The sequence below is a fragment of the Numida meleagris genome, chromosome 6 (genome assembly GCF_002078875.1).
Source record: "Numida meleagris isolate 19003 breed g44 Domestic line chromosome 6, NumMel1.0, whole genome shotgun sequence".
NCBI classification, from domain to species: Eukaryota; Metazoa; Chordata; class Aves; order Galliformes; family Numididae; genus Numida; species Numida meleagris.
Window position 1 is genome coordinate 18,354,256 of NC_034414.1, and position 20,655 is coordinate 18,374,910.

General features: G+C 36.7%; 1 protein-coding gene across 11 annotated transcripts in view; it reads right to left on the bottom strand.

Moving 5' to 3' along the window:
• SHANK2 (SH3 and multiple ankyrin repeat domains 2) overlaps window positions 1-20,655 on the bottom strand; it is a 344,725-nt gene that overhangs the window by 232,470 nt on the left and 91,600 nt on the right. For 10 of the 11 annotated variants that reach the window (XM_021402182.1, XM_021402180.1, XM_021402178.1 and 7 more), the window contains one exon: window positions 5,512-5,562. The exons of the other annotated variant lie outside the window; for it this stretch is intronic. In XM_021402182.1, coding sequence (XP_021257857.1) covers window positions 5,512-5,562 — 51 coding nt within the window. The remainder of the gene's footprint in view (window positions 1-5,511; window positions 5,563-20,655) is intronic. 11 annotated transcript variants of the gene reach the window in all.

A 20,655-nucleotide genomic window follows, 5' to 3' on the forward strand; every position in this document is an offset into this window, starting at 1 on the left:
TGTCAAGTAGTATGTAGCTATGGAAAGCCTTCATTAGATAATTTTTCCATCCTCCTGCAACAACTTTATCTTCTCAGGGAACTAAAATATTTTTACATCCTTAGGCAATTCGTTTCTCTGGGTAGTTTTCTAAATGAAGCTTAATGCTAATATTTCAATTTACACTGGGCTTCACAGAGATTTATAGTTACATATGTGGACAAGAAACTGCTAGCATTTTGCTATCTGTAAACATGTATGTGCACAAACATAGAGCAATCTGTTAATAAAATATTGCTTATTTAAAGTGACAGATTCAAGTTGTTACATGCATTTGCATTAGTAAACAACTCCTTAAAAGGGAACAATGGAAAAGCAAGTCAGGTAATATTTTAACTATCCGAACATGTAATGATAATTTAGTCCTGAACTTGCAAAGGAATAAGAAAGCAAAAAAGGACATTCAGTTTGCATCTTCACACACTCAAGCATCACAATAAGAGGGCTGGGAAGTACAGTCCTTTAAAATCATGAAAAGATCACACCTGGAATATTTTATTCATTTCTGGACATCTCACTCCCAGAAAATTGCTTCAAAAGGGACATCATTTTATTTAAAAAGCTACTGCTATAAAAGAAAATGACAGAGATTTCTAAAGTTTGCTGACACTAAGGATTCCCATACTTCAGTCTACAAGTCAGAATGCAACATTCATGCTAAATGGTTAACATAAACGCCAGAGACTATAGGCAGCTCGAGAGGCTCTCCCTGTCTCTGTCACAGCTGACAACTGCACAGTAATCCAGAAACTTTGGGGCTGTTGGTCAGAGCCACTAGTTCTCAAATGAGAGCTTGCAGTACTTTACCAGAGGTCTCTGTGGAGCTGCCTTTTTCTTAAAAGGGTTTCTTAATTATTAAATCACACAAAAGTGACAATACCTATTTTAAATAATTTACTCGTGCTGTTTTAGTGTGTAAGTCACTGCTGAAGTTCCCTACAGATATTACACAAAAGAAAATGCAATGAGAAAGAAGTACGCAAAGTAAAAAAGTATGCCACCAAAACAAAGGCAAAAGAGGCACGCAGACAGACCTTAAACCACAACATGACTTGTTGTTACCGTGTGAGGGCTTGGGTGCTGACCTGAACTCTGCCTCTATTCAAGCATGAAAGGACAATCAAGAAAGAAGGACTGTAATATTTTTTTTCTTTTTTATTTAATTTAGCAACCCCAATCATGTCTTTTCATTGCATCAGTATGCTACCAATATATATTTTGACAATGAAGGGCATTGGAATTGTGAAAAATAAATCTCCTAGGAGGATGTGGAAATAGTTGAGACACAAAAAGCTACACAGGTTGAAAATGCTCCCACAAAATGCTGCAGGAGGAGAGTAAGCTGGAAAAATAACATTCACCTAGCTGCTGTACTATACCAGATCTTCAGCGCATCTGACTTCTCCAGCTAAATTTTGAAAAATGAAACATCTAGAAGTTATAAAGGGTGAATCTTTGAACCTTCATAACTGCTCATTAGGACTGCTGATTTCAGCAAAGATAGTTTTTTTCCAACTCAATCTAGCATTTGAAACCAAATATAGGAAGAAAACTAGTAGGAATTCATTTGGTCTCAAGTGCAATTTCATTTTTTTGTTATTAAGCTTTAATGGAAGGAAAAGACATGACTGGAACAGTGTTTATTTCAATGATGATGCAATGTGATGGGTGCACTGCATAATGTCAGATGATATCAAAAGATGTGTCCTGATGTAACCCTCCTACGTAGTGAAAAGCCTCTGAAAATACAGAAGGCAGCAAACAGCTTTGAAGCTGTTACTGGAAAGTTGTCATTTGCTTTCAATAACTGAATATGATTGGTGATTATCTAGTGTTCCAAATTGCTCAAATGATTAGTTATGAAACCATGCCTTCCTTAGCTTCTGAAAGGCTCATCTTTCTTATTTAATTTATTAAGAATTTTGTCCTGAGAGCTACATTGAAAAGAACTGCACAAAATCAACTTTAGGCAAGTTTTGAGCTCCTTGGTTTTGGGGCTGCATCACAGCAGCACTCGTTGACCCAGATTTCCCTAATGGGCTTTTCCTACCATCATGCAGGGATGCCTGGATGATGGGCACAGCTCAGGCACACTTTTGCTCTAGCTATGCCTCCTGGACTGAGAAAGGTGGATGTAAGAGCCACTGCCTAGGGAGCTTGCTGGGCCTAGGGAGTAGCTCGACAGTGAGTCAGAATGAGCCCAAAAATACTGAGGAGACATGAATTCGAGGAAGCAGGTCTGGTAGTTGTTGCTCATCAGTTTTACAACCTAGTGGGGCATTTTCTTTTCAAAACTATCCTTCTTAAAAAATACTTTGTATAAGTTTCTCTTCAGCTGCACATTCATAGGTTTAAGAACTAGATCAACTCTCAGTGTCCCTTTCATAGATGTAAGATGATCACCCCATACTGTGTATTTATGAACATTTTATCAGGTAAAGACAGAGCAGAATTAAGAACCTATGAGGTGTTAATTTCTTGTTAAGCAATGGTCATGGCAGATTCTGACAAGAACAAAAAATGTCATAAAACTGAGCAGTTCTCAAGATAATTTCCAACTTCTAATAAAAACAGAACATGGTACCTCTATACATTTCATTACAAAGGCTGTAACCATGGAAGAAAACGTAGCACAGGTTGATTCTGACAACCTGTAATCCAAGTTATACCACAGTTTGAATAAAAATAAAAAATAATTGAAAAAAACCCTCTGAAGTTCCTACATTATAGCTTTAAATCAAGAATAACAGAACCTAATGTAATTGCATTGAAAACCTCCTATATTGTAGCTAAGGCTCAGGGGAAGTCTTAGAACATTAATGTTATAGCACAGCACATCATCACTTCGACTAAACTAACATAATATACGTATGAAAGGATATCTGACTGCAGAATAGAGTCTGAAGGGGAACAATGAGCAAATGATGATAAGAGATTGGAGATGAACCATCAAGTTTCTGGAGACAGATAAGAATTTATCGCATTGGACAAAGAGTGTAGCAGGCACTACAGAGTACAGTTCAGAGGAGGGCCTCAAAAAGAATACAAATGATCCAAGGGATGGAACACCTCCCCTGGGAGGCCAGGTTGAGAGCTGGGGGTGTTCAGCCTGTAGAAGAGAAGGCTCTGGGGAGGCCTGAGAGAGGCCTTTCAGAGTCTAAAGTGGGGTTGTACGTAAGGAGACTGATTCTATAACAGGGTCTGTTGTGATAGGAGAAGGGAAAATAGTTTCAATCTAAAGGAAAGCAGATTTAGACTAGATATAAGGAATAAGTTCTTCACAATAAAGATGGAGAGGCACTGGAACAGGTTGCCCAGAGAGGTGGTGGATGCCCTATCCTTGGAGACATTCAAGATCAGGCTGGACAAGGATCTGAGTAACCTGATACAGCTGGAGGTGTCCCTGTTCATTGCAGGGGAGTCGGACTAGATGGCCTTTAATTATCCCTTCCAACCCGAACGATTCTGTGTTTCTACTACAGAGCATCATCAAATATTTTCATAAAAGTTTTTACTTCCCTGATACTGAACTCTCCTCCAAAATAAATGAAATTTCTAAACAGCTCTAACTTGGTCAACGCAGTTCAGTCAAACTCCAAGCTATCAACTACATCAATATTACCAGTGAGGGGCAGTTTTCATAAATGCTAATCTACATCCAAACTACTTCTTATAGTGATGTGCAACTATTCACTGAGTACTTTTTTTCTCCTTTGAGACAAAACAACAATAAAGTATCATAATTAAATGTATTCCAATTGTAGGCCTCTCACCAAGACTTTGATTGACTTATCTTCAAGTTTTCTTCATAACACAGAAGACAAATTCTACTACAGTAAAAAGGCTACATACATGATTTATTTTGGAAACTGTGACTGTGGCTTTTTTTTATTGTTGCAACACGTATTTAAATTCTGAATATCATTCCTTGATCCAGTGTCAAACTATTAGTCATGTCCATTACCAAAACGCAGATAAACAATGAGATAAATGACAGAAAAGTACAGTCAAAATTTGCCAAAGATAACAATCAACTTATACTTCTAATAATAGTAAGGGCACTGAGAAACCTGAGATAATTTTGTTTGCAAAAATATTTAAAGCATTTCATTTCAAAATAATGATAACATTCTTATATTAAAATAGCTTCTGTTACTCACTTCACTATAAAAAAAAAACTGGATATGCATATACTCAGCTGCGTGTATGTGTGTCCACAGACAAATATGCTGTAGACAATCTAGAAGAAAACTTTATGTAGCCTTTGGTTGTTTAAATTGCTTCTGATTAAAATGTTACATTAATAAATCTGGTAAGTTTAAGTTCATATCTTGAAGAACGAGTCCCCTGCTTTGTAGAGTTTTTGGAACTATGCATGAGTCATCCAGACACCTCACAAAACTCCATGTCACATCAAGGCCATTGCCTCAGATTCCAAAATTAGGACATTAAGACCTTTATGCCCAATTTTCAGTGGCTTTGAATTAAGCAGCTATTCTTTTAATATATTGAAAAGGGTCCAGCCAACAGTGTCTGGTGAAATCTGGAGACTTCCTATCAACAACTGAATTGCAAACCACATTAAAACATCAGTATACTAAAAAAAAGTAAAATATCAGTATAGATAAAGCTATTAACATTTCCTTAAAAGAAACCTGTAAGAAAAACAAACAAACAAAAACAAACATAAAACAACAACACAAACATATCTATATTTACGGAAATATTTACACATATTTAGTATCCTATTTATTACCCATCAAAAATATTAAAATCAAACAATTTTCTTTAAGGTTTTCACACAAAAAAACCCACCATGCATCAAAATTAAATGGATGACACTCTACAGTGGATGGGAGACAGATAAACAGAGAATTATGCAAAGAGGCCTGCTCTATTTCTTCCAGTGTACAATTTAATATGCAGTTATGAGGTTTAAAATGATCTTACTGCCTAGTAGTACCTCTTCCAAGAGCCATATTGTTCTGACATACTAGTTTATTATATGATAATTTGGTCTATTCCATGTAACATCTAATTTTTAAGCAGAAATTTGCAAATGAAATGCTGCCCTTTTTCTGCTGCACGTTTACTGACTTTTCAAGGAATAAAGGTAGACAGGACTACATAGAGTGTACTCCTATATACAGATTTCTTGCTGAAAGGCCATTTGCAACAAACCTTTGAGATCAGGCAGAATTTGCATTACTTTTCCTTGAAAATATGAATGTTCAGTATTGCTTACAAATACTCGTTCAAATCCACCCATCTACCACCACCATTAACAGGCTCAAGATAACAGAATGGTGATTTGTGAAATCTTTCCTGGTGGTGCAGCTAAGCTCCAAAAATACCTCTGTCCTTTGTTAACTTTCTTTCATTGGGATTAAAAGCAAAAAAAAAAAAAAAAAAAAAATCAGATCTTTCTACCATTATTCTCAAACAGAAAAATTACTGTGGTTTAACCCTTACCTGATAGCAACAGATTCCGTGGACTTCTACTTGGATATGAGAAGCAGGATCCTTTCAGAAGGGGAAGGAATGAAGGCAACATCAAAAAGTTAGGTGTCAGAATTAGATTTTAAGAGGAAAAATTAGAAAGCAGAAGAATATGTAAGTGAAGTCCCTACAACATGATTTGGAAATCAAAGAATGGGCAAAATAAACAGTTAGAGATGTGGAACTGAGTTCTCATTTCTTCCACTTCTCTGTACCTGTCACTTTGCACATGATACGAGGTGATGAAAATGATGTAATGATAAATGAGGTAACAGAAGGTAATGAAGAGTGTTGAAAATAATTAAGGACAGCAGAGGATGGTGATACAGAATATAGAAGATTGGAACAAGGAGGAAACCTGCTTCACCTGCAATGTTTTGAGTTCCACATGTGAAAGGCAGGGACCACTTTCCACAGTGGTGGACAAGACACTGCCACCACCCCACCATCTCAGACCCCTTGGTCTTGGAATCACAGCTCTCCCATCACAAAGATTTCATATATGAATTTTAGCGTGTTTTGCAATTACTTCAAACTTAAATCTCATCTTCTTACATTTCTTCTCTTTTGCCTCCCTATTATTCTTCGATTACATTTTGAGAACTTATATCATCTGACACTAGTAAAGAATAATGTGCATTTTTGCCAAATCTTTCACTGCAAATTTCAGTATTTCTACATCAAATACTATAAAAAGTTTACAAAATACTCAGGATTGTTTTAGAGTACTTACAGAGTTCTGTTGTCGTCATTATTAAACCAGAGCTGCTCTTAAAACGTGGTGCGCAACTCCATCATGTTTACTATATAATAACTACAAATTTCACAGGTTTTCAGTCCTTTCAATCAGGCTAAGTTTAGCTTGAAATTTTACACTTTACAATGTGCTTATCATGTCTGGATGCCTACATTCAATTGATATTTGGGAAGTTTTGAAGAGTTGTATTTTATAGGCCTGTATGTTTCAGCAGCGTGATCTCACACTTTAGGAAGCTTTTTCTAACCTGTCTCACACAGGAATCATATCAAACATAGTTTTCCAAAATAATTGATACATCACATACCTCCTTGGAAGCCTTCAAATTACACATTTGACTATTTTGATTAAACATTTGGTTTAGAATGGCCTACAGTGTAAATTCCAGAGTTTTGACATTTTAGAGATCTAGTTATGATCATGAATAGATGCACTGAAAATTTAAGCCTAATCACAAGCATACAAGAACAATGGCTGTGCTTTAATTTTCTGACATTCTAGAATATAAAACTGTTAGACACTACCCAAGTTCTGATCTTTTCTGTCTACTACAGGAACTGACACAAGTGTACGTTAAGACATCCAACTGATAAGGGAAAATTTGTAGATATTTTCCTACAAGTGCACCATGGGTGACATTAAGTGTTGCATCAATTACTATAGAATTAATTGTATTGAGATCTAGCTGTGTGAAATATTGCACATACATGCAAAAAATCACATGTATCTGTGCCTTTGGGTTGCTGGTAACATAAATACCTCAGTAATTCATTGAGAGAACATACTGAAGAATAAGGAGGTGCAAGAAGGAAGCAGATCAAATTTGTCTGAGCCAGTAAAACAAATTAACCTTAGTGGCAGAGAAACAAAGACTTTCTCATTCCTGACAGTTTTCAGAAAGCTTAAGCACCAGGTACAACTATGTAGGACTGAAATTTTGAAGGGGAGTCCTGAGGAAAACAAATTCATAATGGAAAATTGGCAACTGACTTTTTTCACTGTAATAACAGGTATTCAAATGAGAAAGAAGAGAAAAAGCAAACATTGCCAATATTTTGGCATTTGTAGGAGTTGTCAAAAAAAAAAAAAAAAAAAACCTGTATCTAGGTTCTCTACAGCTTTAACCTGAGAAAAAAATCACACATTAATGCTGCAAAGGAGCTGACACTTTTCATCTGCAGCCCACTCAGCCAGGGAACATCCACTTATATACCCTTATGCATTATTCACCAGGAAAATTGAAATAATCCACTAGTGGTTAAGCAGTTCAGAATCAAATGTAAATCAAGGGAAAGCAGTTAAGAATGTGGATCATTCACAGCCTTCTCTGAACTCCCAACTCCTCCACAACGGAAGCTGAAGCTTGCAGGAGCCACCCAGATCCTAGCAGCCCCACTCCTGGCTGTGGGTGCCTGGTGTAGCTTAACCTGCCAATCAGCCACTTCTGGAATGACAGCAAAAGCACAGACCCATGGCCATGTTTCATTTGTGGTCAAGCGGAGTCTTTCCTCCTATCCATAGAGGCGGATTCTTTGGCACATAACAGAGAAAAACTGACTTCTATTTTTAAAAGCCTTTGTTTGCTTTGGCACTGACTATAATTCGTAGTTTATTTCATTCTTGATCTGACTGGCAATACAGCAGACAAGCATAAAAACAGATTTGAAGTTCTATAAAACTCTTTTTCAGTGAAGGTAGAAGTTATTGCTGTTACCATCTTTATTTTCAATAGGAAGCTCCAATGGGATTTATCTTAAATTGTGATCCGTAACAATTATTTTGTCTGTTTAGAAGAATACAGTAGTAAACAGTAAGATCAGAAATCACTCGTTTTTACATCTCAGTGAGAAATTAAGGGTCTGCTAAGAAGCTCTAACTACTTAATGTGAACAGCAGAGGCATGTATAATTTCTGCAATTTTATACAAATCACCTTGGACAAATTTTCAGTGACATTTACATAAACTTTATATTGCGAAGTACTTCCATGAATCTGAATTTCTTATCATCGATGCATATTCAGGACATTGCAGGCCCTGTGCATTAATGTTCTTTATCAGAATTTAATAGTTTTAATGCTTCGTTGTTTAAATCAACATACTGCTTGTATTTTTTCCAGTTTTTCCCCAGAGACACATAGTGAAAGATTTTTCAGTTAAATGGAAATTGATGTTTATTTTTCAGTCAAGACATTTTCATGTTAAAAAAATTCTAGCTTTAATCATCTACTTATTTATATCGACAATCAGTTGAACTCAAAAATTCTGTTTGCAACATGAGCTTTGATCTCATGAAATTTCAGAATGCCAAATTATGAAAGAAAGCATTCTTGTCGTAAGTGCAAAATTTTAAAGTGTCAAACAACGAATAAAAATCAAATATGCCTTACTCTGGGTGGCAAAAAAATTCATTAAAGTCATATACCTTTGCAATCCTTTCAGCTATATATTTGACTGCCAGAAAGTCTAAGATAAAAAAAATCCAAATTGGTAAATATTCCATATAACATGAGAAAAGTATTATTTTGCCGAAGAGAGAAAAAAAGAGGAAATAAGACTAATAACAACACCCACCTGGAATTCAAGCTGAAATAATTTTTCAGTAAGATATTGGGTAGTATCTTAAGTCACATCATCTTTGACATGGTTAGAAACACTACTAACATAAAACGTTACACTACCAACTCATTTCCCTTTACTTCAGTCATAATTCCTTTCAGTCTGCTGGAGTGTGACATCTACACGTATAAAGTAGCACCAACTCAGTGAGTAGCCATCCATAGAGACATCATTTAGTAAAGGGAAATAGGAGCCAAAGTCAGAGAGAAAAGAGCAAGGCTGTCACTTTATGGAAATTATCAATAAACTCTTATTGTTCACATAAATCTAAACTGAACCTTTACTCTCACAGTGCCTTCTTGATTTCTGGACAGAGATCTCTCTCTCTACATCTCCCTAGGAAGACCAAGCACAAACACATCCTCAAACAATGTTAACCTCCAGTTCTCAGGATCCTGAATACTTTACGCATGATGTTTTCAATATAAAGTTATATCAAATTTTCTACAGAATGTATGGAGACACTTATTTGCTGTAAGTAACCCATAAGTATGAAATCACCCAAAATTAGCACACTGTAGACATATACTCAAATCCTTAATTGATTATTCATTTAGACTGAATAATTCAGATCTCCGGTGCTTCTGTTCCTATTCTAGAACACAAAACAGTAGCATTCTAGAAAAAAAAGAGGGATGAAATGTACACCCAAATATTTTGCCAAATGCTTCAGAACTGACACCTCTCTTCATGTGCAAACTATAGCGACCTTAGCCCAAATCTGTATGCCTTAAAAGATAAAATCTTAAGTATATGGAAACATAGAGAACGGATTTTTGTTTCAAGCTTCTTTTGGGTCAGTGCTTTTTGCACTGATTTTCCTCTACGGGAAAACAAAAAATAGACCCTAATGGCTTTATTTTATACATGTAACTCTCAGCTGAGCATGGTCAGTTTTATGCAATAAAAATATGTGCAATTTCGCAGAAAATATTCTTTAACCAACAGTAAAAATGGTTTAACTAACTGATCTGGATTCTTTTTCTTTTAAATATCTGTTCATATCTTGCCACATGAGGTGTAAGCAACCTATAAAATGTTATTTTACACAGAAGTATGAAAGCTTTTTGAAAAAAGACAGCGTCATTTTATATATATATCTCATAAAAGCTACATAGCTCTCATGAGATACATATAGATGTAATGGCTCTATCACAAAACAAAAATGGTCAAAGACTATATGTGTGAAGTGTCATGACTAAAACCTACTTCTTGTAGCCTACATCTACAAATCTGTATAAGGAAGGTAAGTCACAGAGCGTACTGTTTGTTTGTTTTTTGCAATAACTCCAATGACTGTGTGCTAGCCTGACATCCTATAAAACAAATTCTGGACTTGAACATTTCACCCTTCAAAGTAGCTCTGCTCACTGTAACTTAGCAAAAACAGATCTTGGGTGACAAGGACTTGTGCAGGACTTCACAGACACACCTTACTTTAACACTGATGTTCGCTGATGGTCAGTGATAGTGCAGCAGCACCTCCCAGTATCAATACATCCTATTTATACAGTCCTTTATTGGTACCTCTCATGTAGCATGAATTACTTTGTTATTCCCAAAGTCAAATTTTAGGAGTATTTACCAAGAGAGAGAGAAAAAATCCAGCAGTAAAATCTTGCCAAAATTCTGAGACTTCTTTAACACAATATGATACTGGTTTGACTTTTCCTTAGCGCTTGGAAGCAATTCAACCAGAATAAAGAATCTAATCTTCTACAGCATCTATTTTAATGACTCACTGTTTCCCTATTTCTTTTGAGCTACCACAAAGCTCAATGGACTTGAGCATGATTATTAAAAAAAAAAAAAAACTTTACTTTTCTCAAAATGAAAAAAAAAAAAAAGAAAAAACAGTTTATCTGTAACCAGTAAAGGACATTCTAAAATTAGAGCCTGTTGTTATAAGGATGGTAACAGTGTGTCAGCCATATGCTGGTGTAATCTATAAAAGCTATATTCAAAGCTTATGTCATTTTAACTTACTTTTTCAGTAACCAGCGTAACTGCTACCATACATGAACCTAGTATTAATCAAATAATTTTAGATTTTAATCTGGACATAGCACTGTATCGGTAAAAACATCTGGATCATTTGGATATCAGAAGTACACTACAGTTTTACCTTCATTTATCAAGAACATGCTATTACCAAAAGCTATATGTAACAAAATGGGAAATCTTTGGTTTTGAACAACCCTTTACTTCTAACTTAATTTTTTTTCCACCTAGACTAAAGATGTAAACTCAAAGAAAATCAGATTTTTTTTTTAATCTGCAAAGAACATAGATATTCTTTAGATTGCATGGGCTGTAGTCCACTTGCTGCCAGCAACAGACTTAGTAGATTTTGTCTTTTTTCTTCTCAAAGCAGAAGCTCAAACACACCCTAAGATAAGGCACTACACTAAATCCCTAATAAATTATGTGGATTTCATCAAGATTTACACTTCTTTAATGCAGAACACGATCTGTTACTTGCGTAACAGAGTTTAGACACATGAAATTTTCCCTCATCAGCTGGCACAGAATAAACTCCTACTGAGAATTATTTAGAAGCAGCCATGTTTGGAAAACAGAAACACAAACAGCTTCACAAAAAGGGCAGCACCCAGGACACAGAAAATCGCAGGTCTCTGCTGCAGGCAAGTGGTCGCTGCCGTTCTGGGGATGCAGTGTCGCAGCATTTGGAGCAGGGAGCTGCCGTCATGGCAACCTACACATCCCCCATGCAGGCACCCTGCGCTCAGCACCGCTGCTCAGCCCCAGCCTTCGCAATAACAGGCCTTCCTCCATCCTTCTGGGCTGCAGTTCTGCACAGTGGAGAAGCATAGCCTTCAAAGGGGGGAATCCTTAGATTTATTTTGCTGGTTTTTTTTAATAATCCCATACCTTTTTTTTTTGTTAATAGGAAAATGAAGTTAATGGGAAAAAAAACAAAACAGTACGTTAAGCTCTGATTGTATTTATTGCCAGGATATAATAAAAAAATTTCTATTAAGTACTCCACTGTAAATGTTCAGATAGATGAAAAATCACGCTCCATGGAGTAATTCATGTTTGCCAAGAAGTCCCTTTTGAAGTGTACTTTCTAATATAACACCAGTACTCCACAGAAAGATCAAAAGCAGAGTTAACCCACTGGAATTTTGACTTCACTAGATCTTCTCTCACTTAATAAATAAATCTCTCTCACAAGCATGTGTAGAGAAACCTCCACCAGCTTTGGAGGTAAACTGGCCCAAACTTCAGCTTTTAGCCATAAATAAGGTAAAGATAAACCCTTCACCTTCCAACAAGAGTAAGAAAAATGCATGTACTACCATAGCACACAACCAAGCTAGTAAAACAAAAAAAGTGATTTCAGTGGATTTTGGACTTGAAACATACCCAGAGGTCAAGAAGAGTGATTTAATAAAAATTACATCAACTGAATTATTGAAATTTGTTTCAATGTGAATGAATTTTAGATTGTTTAAAGAGTCAGATTCTTTCAATGTTTTCTGTTTTGAGGTTCTCAAGCAAAGAAAGAGCTTTTTCTTACACTCTTTTTATTTTGCTGAATAAATGATGGACATCTTCAGAATAACACCAGCCTCATTCTGTAACATTTACAAAGAGATATATAACTGAATCTCAAAACATGCATTTTAAAACCTTATTATTTCATTGTCTTTTTCAACTCATTTCGGTTGGCTTGAAGAAGAATGATTACCACATACCATGTTAGTTATGACAAGGAGAAAAATAGAGTTCTGTGCTATTACGTCCAAAATACTTTCCGTATTAGTAATTCAGCTGATGTAGGTTTGCTTTTATTTCGTTGAAATAAATAGTGTTAGATTAGTTCTTACATTTTGCTGCCTCTTTTGGTTAACTTCACAGGTAAGATAGTGCATCTATTGCTTACTAAGATGTCTGAATATACTCTGTTAAGCTAATGGGTCAAAAGAAAAAAAAAACACTCTGTCCTAAGTATAGATTATAAAGGAAGAATATCACCAGACTTCTGGGATGTCCTTAGCTATTTTTAATTCCTAGCTCCAAAACATATGTCACAGGACTTCTAACACATAGAAGTCCATGCCTCCAATCTAAGACCAACAACATATTTTACAAGCGATTGTAATTCCTTATTTCTCCTAATGTAATCTTCTCTTGGAGAAGGGTCAAACTATCAATTCATTGCTAGCAGACAATGTTATTATAAAACAGGGCAACCTCGGCCAGTATCCACAACACAACAGCATGTAAGATACAACAGCACTCATGACATTCAGGCTCAAGTATTTCATACAACACTATCAGAATTTTCTCCCATTTTCTGATGGTTATCTCCCATGATAAATGTAAGCAGAGTTTTAGCTCTGTATCAACCAGATTCTGAAAAGGTGCAGAAGATCACCCTATGTAGAGCTGAAATTCAGCCTTACTCTCTTTTGGGATGGGTAACAAAGAAGGTACATTCCCGATTCCAAAAAGCTTACAGTGAACTTCATTCTAACCCTTTCTCAAGACAGACCATTATCGTATCTCTACGATAGTACAGCACTAAGCTAAGCTAGCCTAATGTGCTTGCTTGGAAATTCTCTGGTGTTAAACATGGCTGAACACAAAGCTCTTAGCCTTTGAGTGTAAGCAATGTCACAGCTCCTGCTTACATTCAAATGACATAGAAATACCTAAAGGTGAGGTGTTAGAAGGAAAAAAAAGCAAATACAACACTAAGGTGCATAGGGAGCACTGTCTTAGGTGCTCAGTTCCCAATGCTCAACCACAGTATTCAGTATGCATCATCCAGAGAGAGCTGAGGGGACGAAATGAGTGTCCAGAAGTCCAAGGGGTCTCCAGAAAATACTAAAATGGTCTGATTAGCTTAGTCCGAGGAACTCATTCAGAGCTGTTAGGGAATGTCAGTTGCCACGCTACTACACACCAGGTCATCGCAAGTGGTTCTCAGCTGGTTTTCATCCCATGAATATCAAATGTATATAAACTACTGCAGAGCAGAATTCCAGCCCTTGCCCTGTGTAACCAGATTGTATCAGATTTCCTGTGCTAGCTGGTGGCTTACGCTCAAAAGAGCAGAGCATCACCTTTCCTCCCTATCAGTTCCATACCACCTAGCCCTTAGTGCATTTTTAAGATACAGGTCTGCTGTATGTATGGCTCCTCCTCCTGGGAAAATATCTCCTCCCTTTGTACAGATAATTGCTTAACGCTGAAAGATAAATAAAGAACACACCCTGGAATACTGATGATGAATAACTGAGAAAATTTTTAAGCTGCTAGTGTTGTAGAATCTTTATTCAAAGACCAAAAACCTTTTCAGAGAACTATTTTGAAGCAGTCAATCCTCTCCTTAAATGAAGCTATGAAAATGTAATATTCTGCTTTTTATTTTGTTTCCATGCGCATCATTTTCTTCAACTTTAATTCCATAGCCTCTCAGAAACAGAATTTCACAAATATATCCTCCCCTTTATTTTCCCATAATAATATCATAGCCATTTTCTCTGGCTATTCTCAATCACTTGTTCTCTGTCATAGGTTTTCCTAGTCATAGAAGAAGAAATACGTAAAAATAGGCCACAAGAAACTAGACACACTTGATATGCACAGCAAAAATAGAGCTCTTTAGCACCTGGCACTCTCAAGAGTGTTAATGAATCTGGCAAGATAAGCCATGCTCTGACCCGAAATAAAAAGCTAAACCCTCAAAAGATAAATTCAAACTAACACAAAAAATTCTATGGACTCACAGCCTCTTTTGATTTCTTACATCATATGACCCCAGAAATCTGGACAACTGCTATGTGGAGAAACAGGAGGGACTGGATTTCCTTTTGAAGGCAGTGAGAGACAGCGAGCTGGCATCAGAGTGTAATGCATGACATATAACACGCTTTGGTGGGATGGGGGCTGTGGAGGCTCTTATCTGCAGGAATAGGACACATAGACATAAAAAACATTAATTTCAGTCTGCTTGACCTCTCCCTGAGGCCAAGACAGTGCCTGCACTCCCAGAAATGCTGAAAGTACTTGTGGCTGGATGTTACATTAGAAAAAAATAAAAAAGAAAGAGACTCAAAGGACAAATCAGCAAGATGACAGTCTGCACTTGGAAGGGTCTTCTTTAGCAGCAACAAATAACTTCTTCAGGATAAATAAATGATTTGTGTTAAAATATAGATTTGACAAGGTATATTTAAAAGTGAAAACGCACCACAGAGTTCATGTTTAATTTCACTATTGCAGATGGGCTGTACCAGGCTCTGAGCAACCTGATCTAGCTGTGGATATCCCTGTTCATTGCAAGGAAGTTGGACTAGATGACCGTTAAAGGTCCCTTCCAACTCTGATGGTTCTATGATATTCCAAAGAGATGTAAGAGCCAGTTTACCAAACAGGAAATGCTGTAATACAGACAATTGTATATAGAGAAAGAAAACTTATCAAGTAGTATTTTTTTTTAAATAAGAGAACACATTAGAAGGAAATAAGGCCAGTTAAATGTCAGTTTCCTTGTTTCTGAAAAAGAAACAGCTACAATGATAGTTGGGGGTGTACTGAAGTCCCACTAGGCAGGCTAGTGTATTGAAGTCCTAATCTACTGGAGTTACTAGAAATATATAAGTAAAAGCAAAATATAAATACCCTTACACTTATATAAATAATGCAATCATAAGATTGTCATCTCTTCTTGCCTCTTCAATCTATTAAATCTTGTTTAGCTTTCATTCAACATGGATTGCATCCAATTACAGACGCTCTTTTGCGAGCTTTTCTGAGTTAAGACAGTACCATAATTGACTGAACAATTACTTCAGCAACATTATGTAGAAGATGATGCAGGAAATAGTTTTTGACTTTAAAATCTGATCATGAATTTATCAGGACACACAAAAAGTTAAGAGAAAAATTCTTAACCATTTAGAGATTCCCTGAGAAACAGTCTTGCTGTACATCAGCATGATTCCCGGCCTATGCAGTGCATGTAAAATACACTGCCCCAGGCAGACTGGAGGAGACTATCCAAATGGAAGGTGTCTGCTTGAGTAGCAGGGAATAAGCAGAAAGAAGTGCTGCGCAGAAGTTACACCAATAAGCTTATTCCCTAACGGGCTTATTTATTTGTATTTAAAAGATGGAGGTAGGGTGGAAAATAAAACCTTATGTCTAACTGGTTAAATTGGAGAAATTAAAAGTTGACACTCTTCAGTGAGTGCTATCTATAAACTGTTGCATATTATTATGTTATGAAATTATTTACATTTTCAACTATTCCTGAAAACACAAAAAGCCAGATAACAAAAACAATTTCCCGTATATACTTTAAAAGAAAATTACTGCAAGAAATAATATACATGTTCTTTAGGACTATTATGTGTTACTAGAGAGAAACATGGAAACCAGTAAACTAGACAAAACCAGGCATCCCACTGAATCAGCAGTCCTCAGGACTGCAAAACATATTTTTGTCAAAGAACAGGACATCTGGCAATGAAAGAAAAAAGGAAAATTGTTTCCTAACATCATCTCATTAAAATAGAGGTGGAACATCAGAACAAGTTCAACTAGTTTCAACTGTCTTGGGATCCCTAAGGAGATCTAGTTAAATATTCAAGAAGCATTTACTCAGAAGGTATTTTCCATAGTATGACAAAACCTTGACTGCAAAAAGATATAGCTTGAGATATAGTTGAGAACTCCAAAGGGAAGGCTGTCAGCATAGACACCGGAACACCAGCCTATGAGATTGAGATATAAACAGAGTAACAGCAACAGTGAGAAATATTGTGAGCAGTGTGAAATATAGTGTGAAATATTACACTCATTATGAAGCAGCATGCTTCAAAGACTATCCCTTTATCAAGCCTCATCCGTAATTTGACAACAAATGATCTTCTCTAAGAGACTGTATACAAAGATCAATTCTCACTGAAATTCTGACATTAATAACATGATATTAAAATCAGATTATTCATAAAATATTAAAACAAATTTCTTCTGTGAAGCCTAGGTTCTTAAAGCAAATTGCCAAACCATTGTATATGGAATGGAAAACATAACAGAAACTTAATTTTGATAAATAATCTTGTTTGGAAGAAAACAGTATGCTTAACTGAAATCACGGTAAAGTTATGTAAATTTAGCATAAGAGAAAGAGGAGCTCCAAGTCACTGAAGCATACTGAATCTGTTCAAAATGGAAGATAATAGCAGTTAACGAAAAGTCAAGCTTGAAACAGTTATTTAAACCATTTTAAAAGAAAAATATCATCGTTGCCAATCACTAAGCTCATACAAATGCTTAGTGAGTTGTTTTGCATGATTGGAAATTGAAACAAATTGCTTCTGCATTCAGAAGGCTGTCCGTAACCAAATTCAAATATTCCATGGAATATGTTTCTCTTTCCAAGCAGGAGTCATATTGAATCTAATTATTTTCAATAACACAATCATGAACGTATACATTGGCACATAAATTATGACATTTTCAAAGTTACAGATCTGCATTCCTGCCTATGGCATTAAATTTGTATTCTACAGGTAGTATCATTATGTAAAGGAAATAATCGGTGCATAAAAAGACATGTAAAGATGTCCTCAGCATAAGGATGTACATTACATCCGGTTTCTGTTCTTTCCCCTCTTATTTTTCAATCCAACCCTGTATATACATTAGGAAATAAAGAAAAATTCTGTAGGAGAAATAGAAAGCCACAGGATTCTGCACACGTTTGCGTGGGTTGCTCTGAAAGTAATGCCTCCTATTTATTTTCATGGAAACCATAACAGATACAAACACTACAATAACACAGTATGATAGAGCAAATTCTCAGCTACAAAATACTATTCTTCAACATAGTCACCACCATTAACTATGCATTTCCACAAGCAATGAACAAGAGCCTACATACTGCATTTGTAAAAGTGCACCAGCTATGTGACCCACTGTTTCTTAGATGCTATGACAATGTCATTGCTAGGAAAATGCTGAACATTCAGTCCATCTTTCATTGACCTGAACAGATCTAAGTCACCAAATCCACACAATACAGCGTGTGTGTGGTAGGAATATCCAGCCAAGATTAGCAACGTTCTCCATGGTCTTCAGACTGGTATGAGGCCTAATATTATTGTGCTGCAACAGCAAGGTTGTCTTCTCCTGTGGCCTGACACTGAAAATTTGAGCCTTCAGCACAGATAGCATTGTGATGAAGCAGTCAGAGTTGATGGTTTGTCTGGATTCCAGGAAATCCAGAAGAATCATCTCTTTCCTATTACAAAAAACAGCGCACTTCATTTTACCCCTTGAGGGCTGCGTTATGAACTTCTTCTTTGATGGCGAATTCACACACCGCTGCCTCATGCTGCTGTTTTGGCTCCAGTTTGTAGTGGCAACACCATCTCATCACTGATATGGATGCAAACTGTCACCTTCAGCCTCATGTTGGTTCAATATGTCCTGACAAACTTTAATATGATGCACTTTCTGTTCCTCTGTGAGTATTCGGGGAACCCACCTGGTGCAAACTTTGCAATATTCCAGCATTGTCTCCATTATTTCCAATACACCGAAGCTGATATTAAGCTGTTTCCTGGTAAAAACATTTCCTGTATATGCAGTTTCCTGCACAAATTGGTGGATTATGACCAGATGAACTGATTGAGATGCTCTTCCTTTCATGTTGTCACAGCTGAGCATGGCCAGAGTGCGGCTTCTTTCACATCGCTGTTACCACTGCTGAAACACACCACCTGCTGTGTCACTGTGCTCACATCCACTGTGTGGTCTCCATAAACATTCAGCAAGTGTTGATGAATGTCAGTGGGTGCCATTATCTCCTCATGGAGGAATTCAGTGACACACTTTAGCTTCATGCTCACTTCCATGTCAGATGGCATTTTGTCTGACTGCCCCTCTGATGCCATCAGTCACACAGCAACAAAACATAACACAGTATTGATGGGAGGGTTCAATCTTTACTGTCATACCATCAATATCCTCCTCTGGTATTGTGGGCCAAGAGAATAAAATAGGAAGCATTACTTTCAGAGCAGCCACCATTTTTGTCTGTTTGGCCTACATCTATTTTTGACCTGGCTTCACAGCTTAATTGTTTGAAGTCCTGCGTAGTGTCTGTCGTAATCCTAGAGAGCTCTTGAGGCTCATGCTGAAAAGTGAACTAAGGAAAAAATACATTAGCTTTTTCAGGAATACTAGAGCTCTCCATACAACACTTCAAACGATTTTTCTTCCATATTATTTATTATTCCTTATTTGGCTGCCACATCTTATATCCAGCTAGTGCAACCACTATTAGTAACAAGATACATCTGTTTAATGAAAGAGTTATCGATTCTAGAACAATCCACAAATGGATCCAAAAGTATCAGACAGCAAGAATCAGATCCAGTTTTCCAAACCCTATCTATTCATTGTTAGATTTTTGACAAAACAAATTCTCTAAGCCTAATTTGACGTACTTTGGCCTTGCCCCCAAAGGCACCCCCAGGCAGTATAAGATGTCTATCTTATCTGGAAGAGTGGCTAGGAAAGGTGAGTTCCCAAGGGACAGGTTGCCAGCTTCCCTCTTTGAGTGCCTCCAAGAGGAGCTGTAGGGGTTTTGCACAAGATCTAGCCACGAGCTGGAACTCAGCCTAGCACTTCAAATTTGCGCTGCACTTTAGTGAAAAGAGAACTGCAACTTCTTACACAGAGGTGAATTTCACTCATGGAAAGTAACAAAAATCATTATCAGAAGTTCAAGTTTGGCAGAAATATTAGCTGAAAATTTCAGCATTTGAGGGCTCTGATGTATTTGCATTGGTATCTACTTCTAACATGATCCCTGATCTAACTATTTACCTCAATGGAATTATCCTTAATGTATTTCACCAGAATTGTTGTGGATAGTAAAATCCACTCACTTTTTTTTTTCTTGATATCTAAAAATATATTCCTCTTATCTCCAGTCAGAACAATTATGCAATTATACCTGGGTATATTCTCAAATCATTTTTCTTCTTATTTTTAAAGACTTTTTTTCCTTAACATGATATTATCAATACTCTGTCTTGATTTTTAATTCATCAGCTTGCATTAATTCTCCATGTAGCCTATGACTTTATTTCCCATTACACTATTTCAGAAACTTCAAACCAGTGAGGGGTATTAAAAAGCAAAATCAAAAAACCCACTATGGGAGAAAGGATCCTGTTCAATAATGAAACAGCATGCAGGAATGTTACGAAGAACAATAAAAATAAATAAAAAGCCACAATTCCCAACTGCTGATCCCAGCTCAGAGGGAGCAGAGAAGGTGCGAAGCATTTCTCCTGATCAGGAGGCTGGCAGACTAGGAGCTAGCTAGAAGCCAGGTTGGGGGAAAATACTTCCAGCTACTTGGGTCTGAGCATAATGAATGGGACAAAAGACCCAAACATGTACCCCCTCTTCCTATCCATCCTTGCTGTGGCATCCTCCCTGACTTCTCCACAGGGGAAGATGCAGATAAGCCAGCCAGCACTGTGTGACCATCACCCACTGTTCAGACCACAAAGCTCTCGCATGAAAAGAAAACTAGTGACACCAACAGTATTCAAGATAGCTTGAGATTCCTCTGATAGCTTTTCTGCTCAAATACAAGGCTTGCTTGGTCTCAAACTCTAAGAGGATCAGCTGTGGCAATTATTCCCTAACTGACGCATAGCAAGGACACACTATGGAGTGGTTT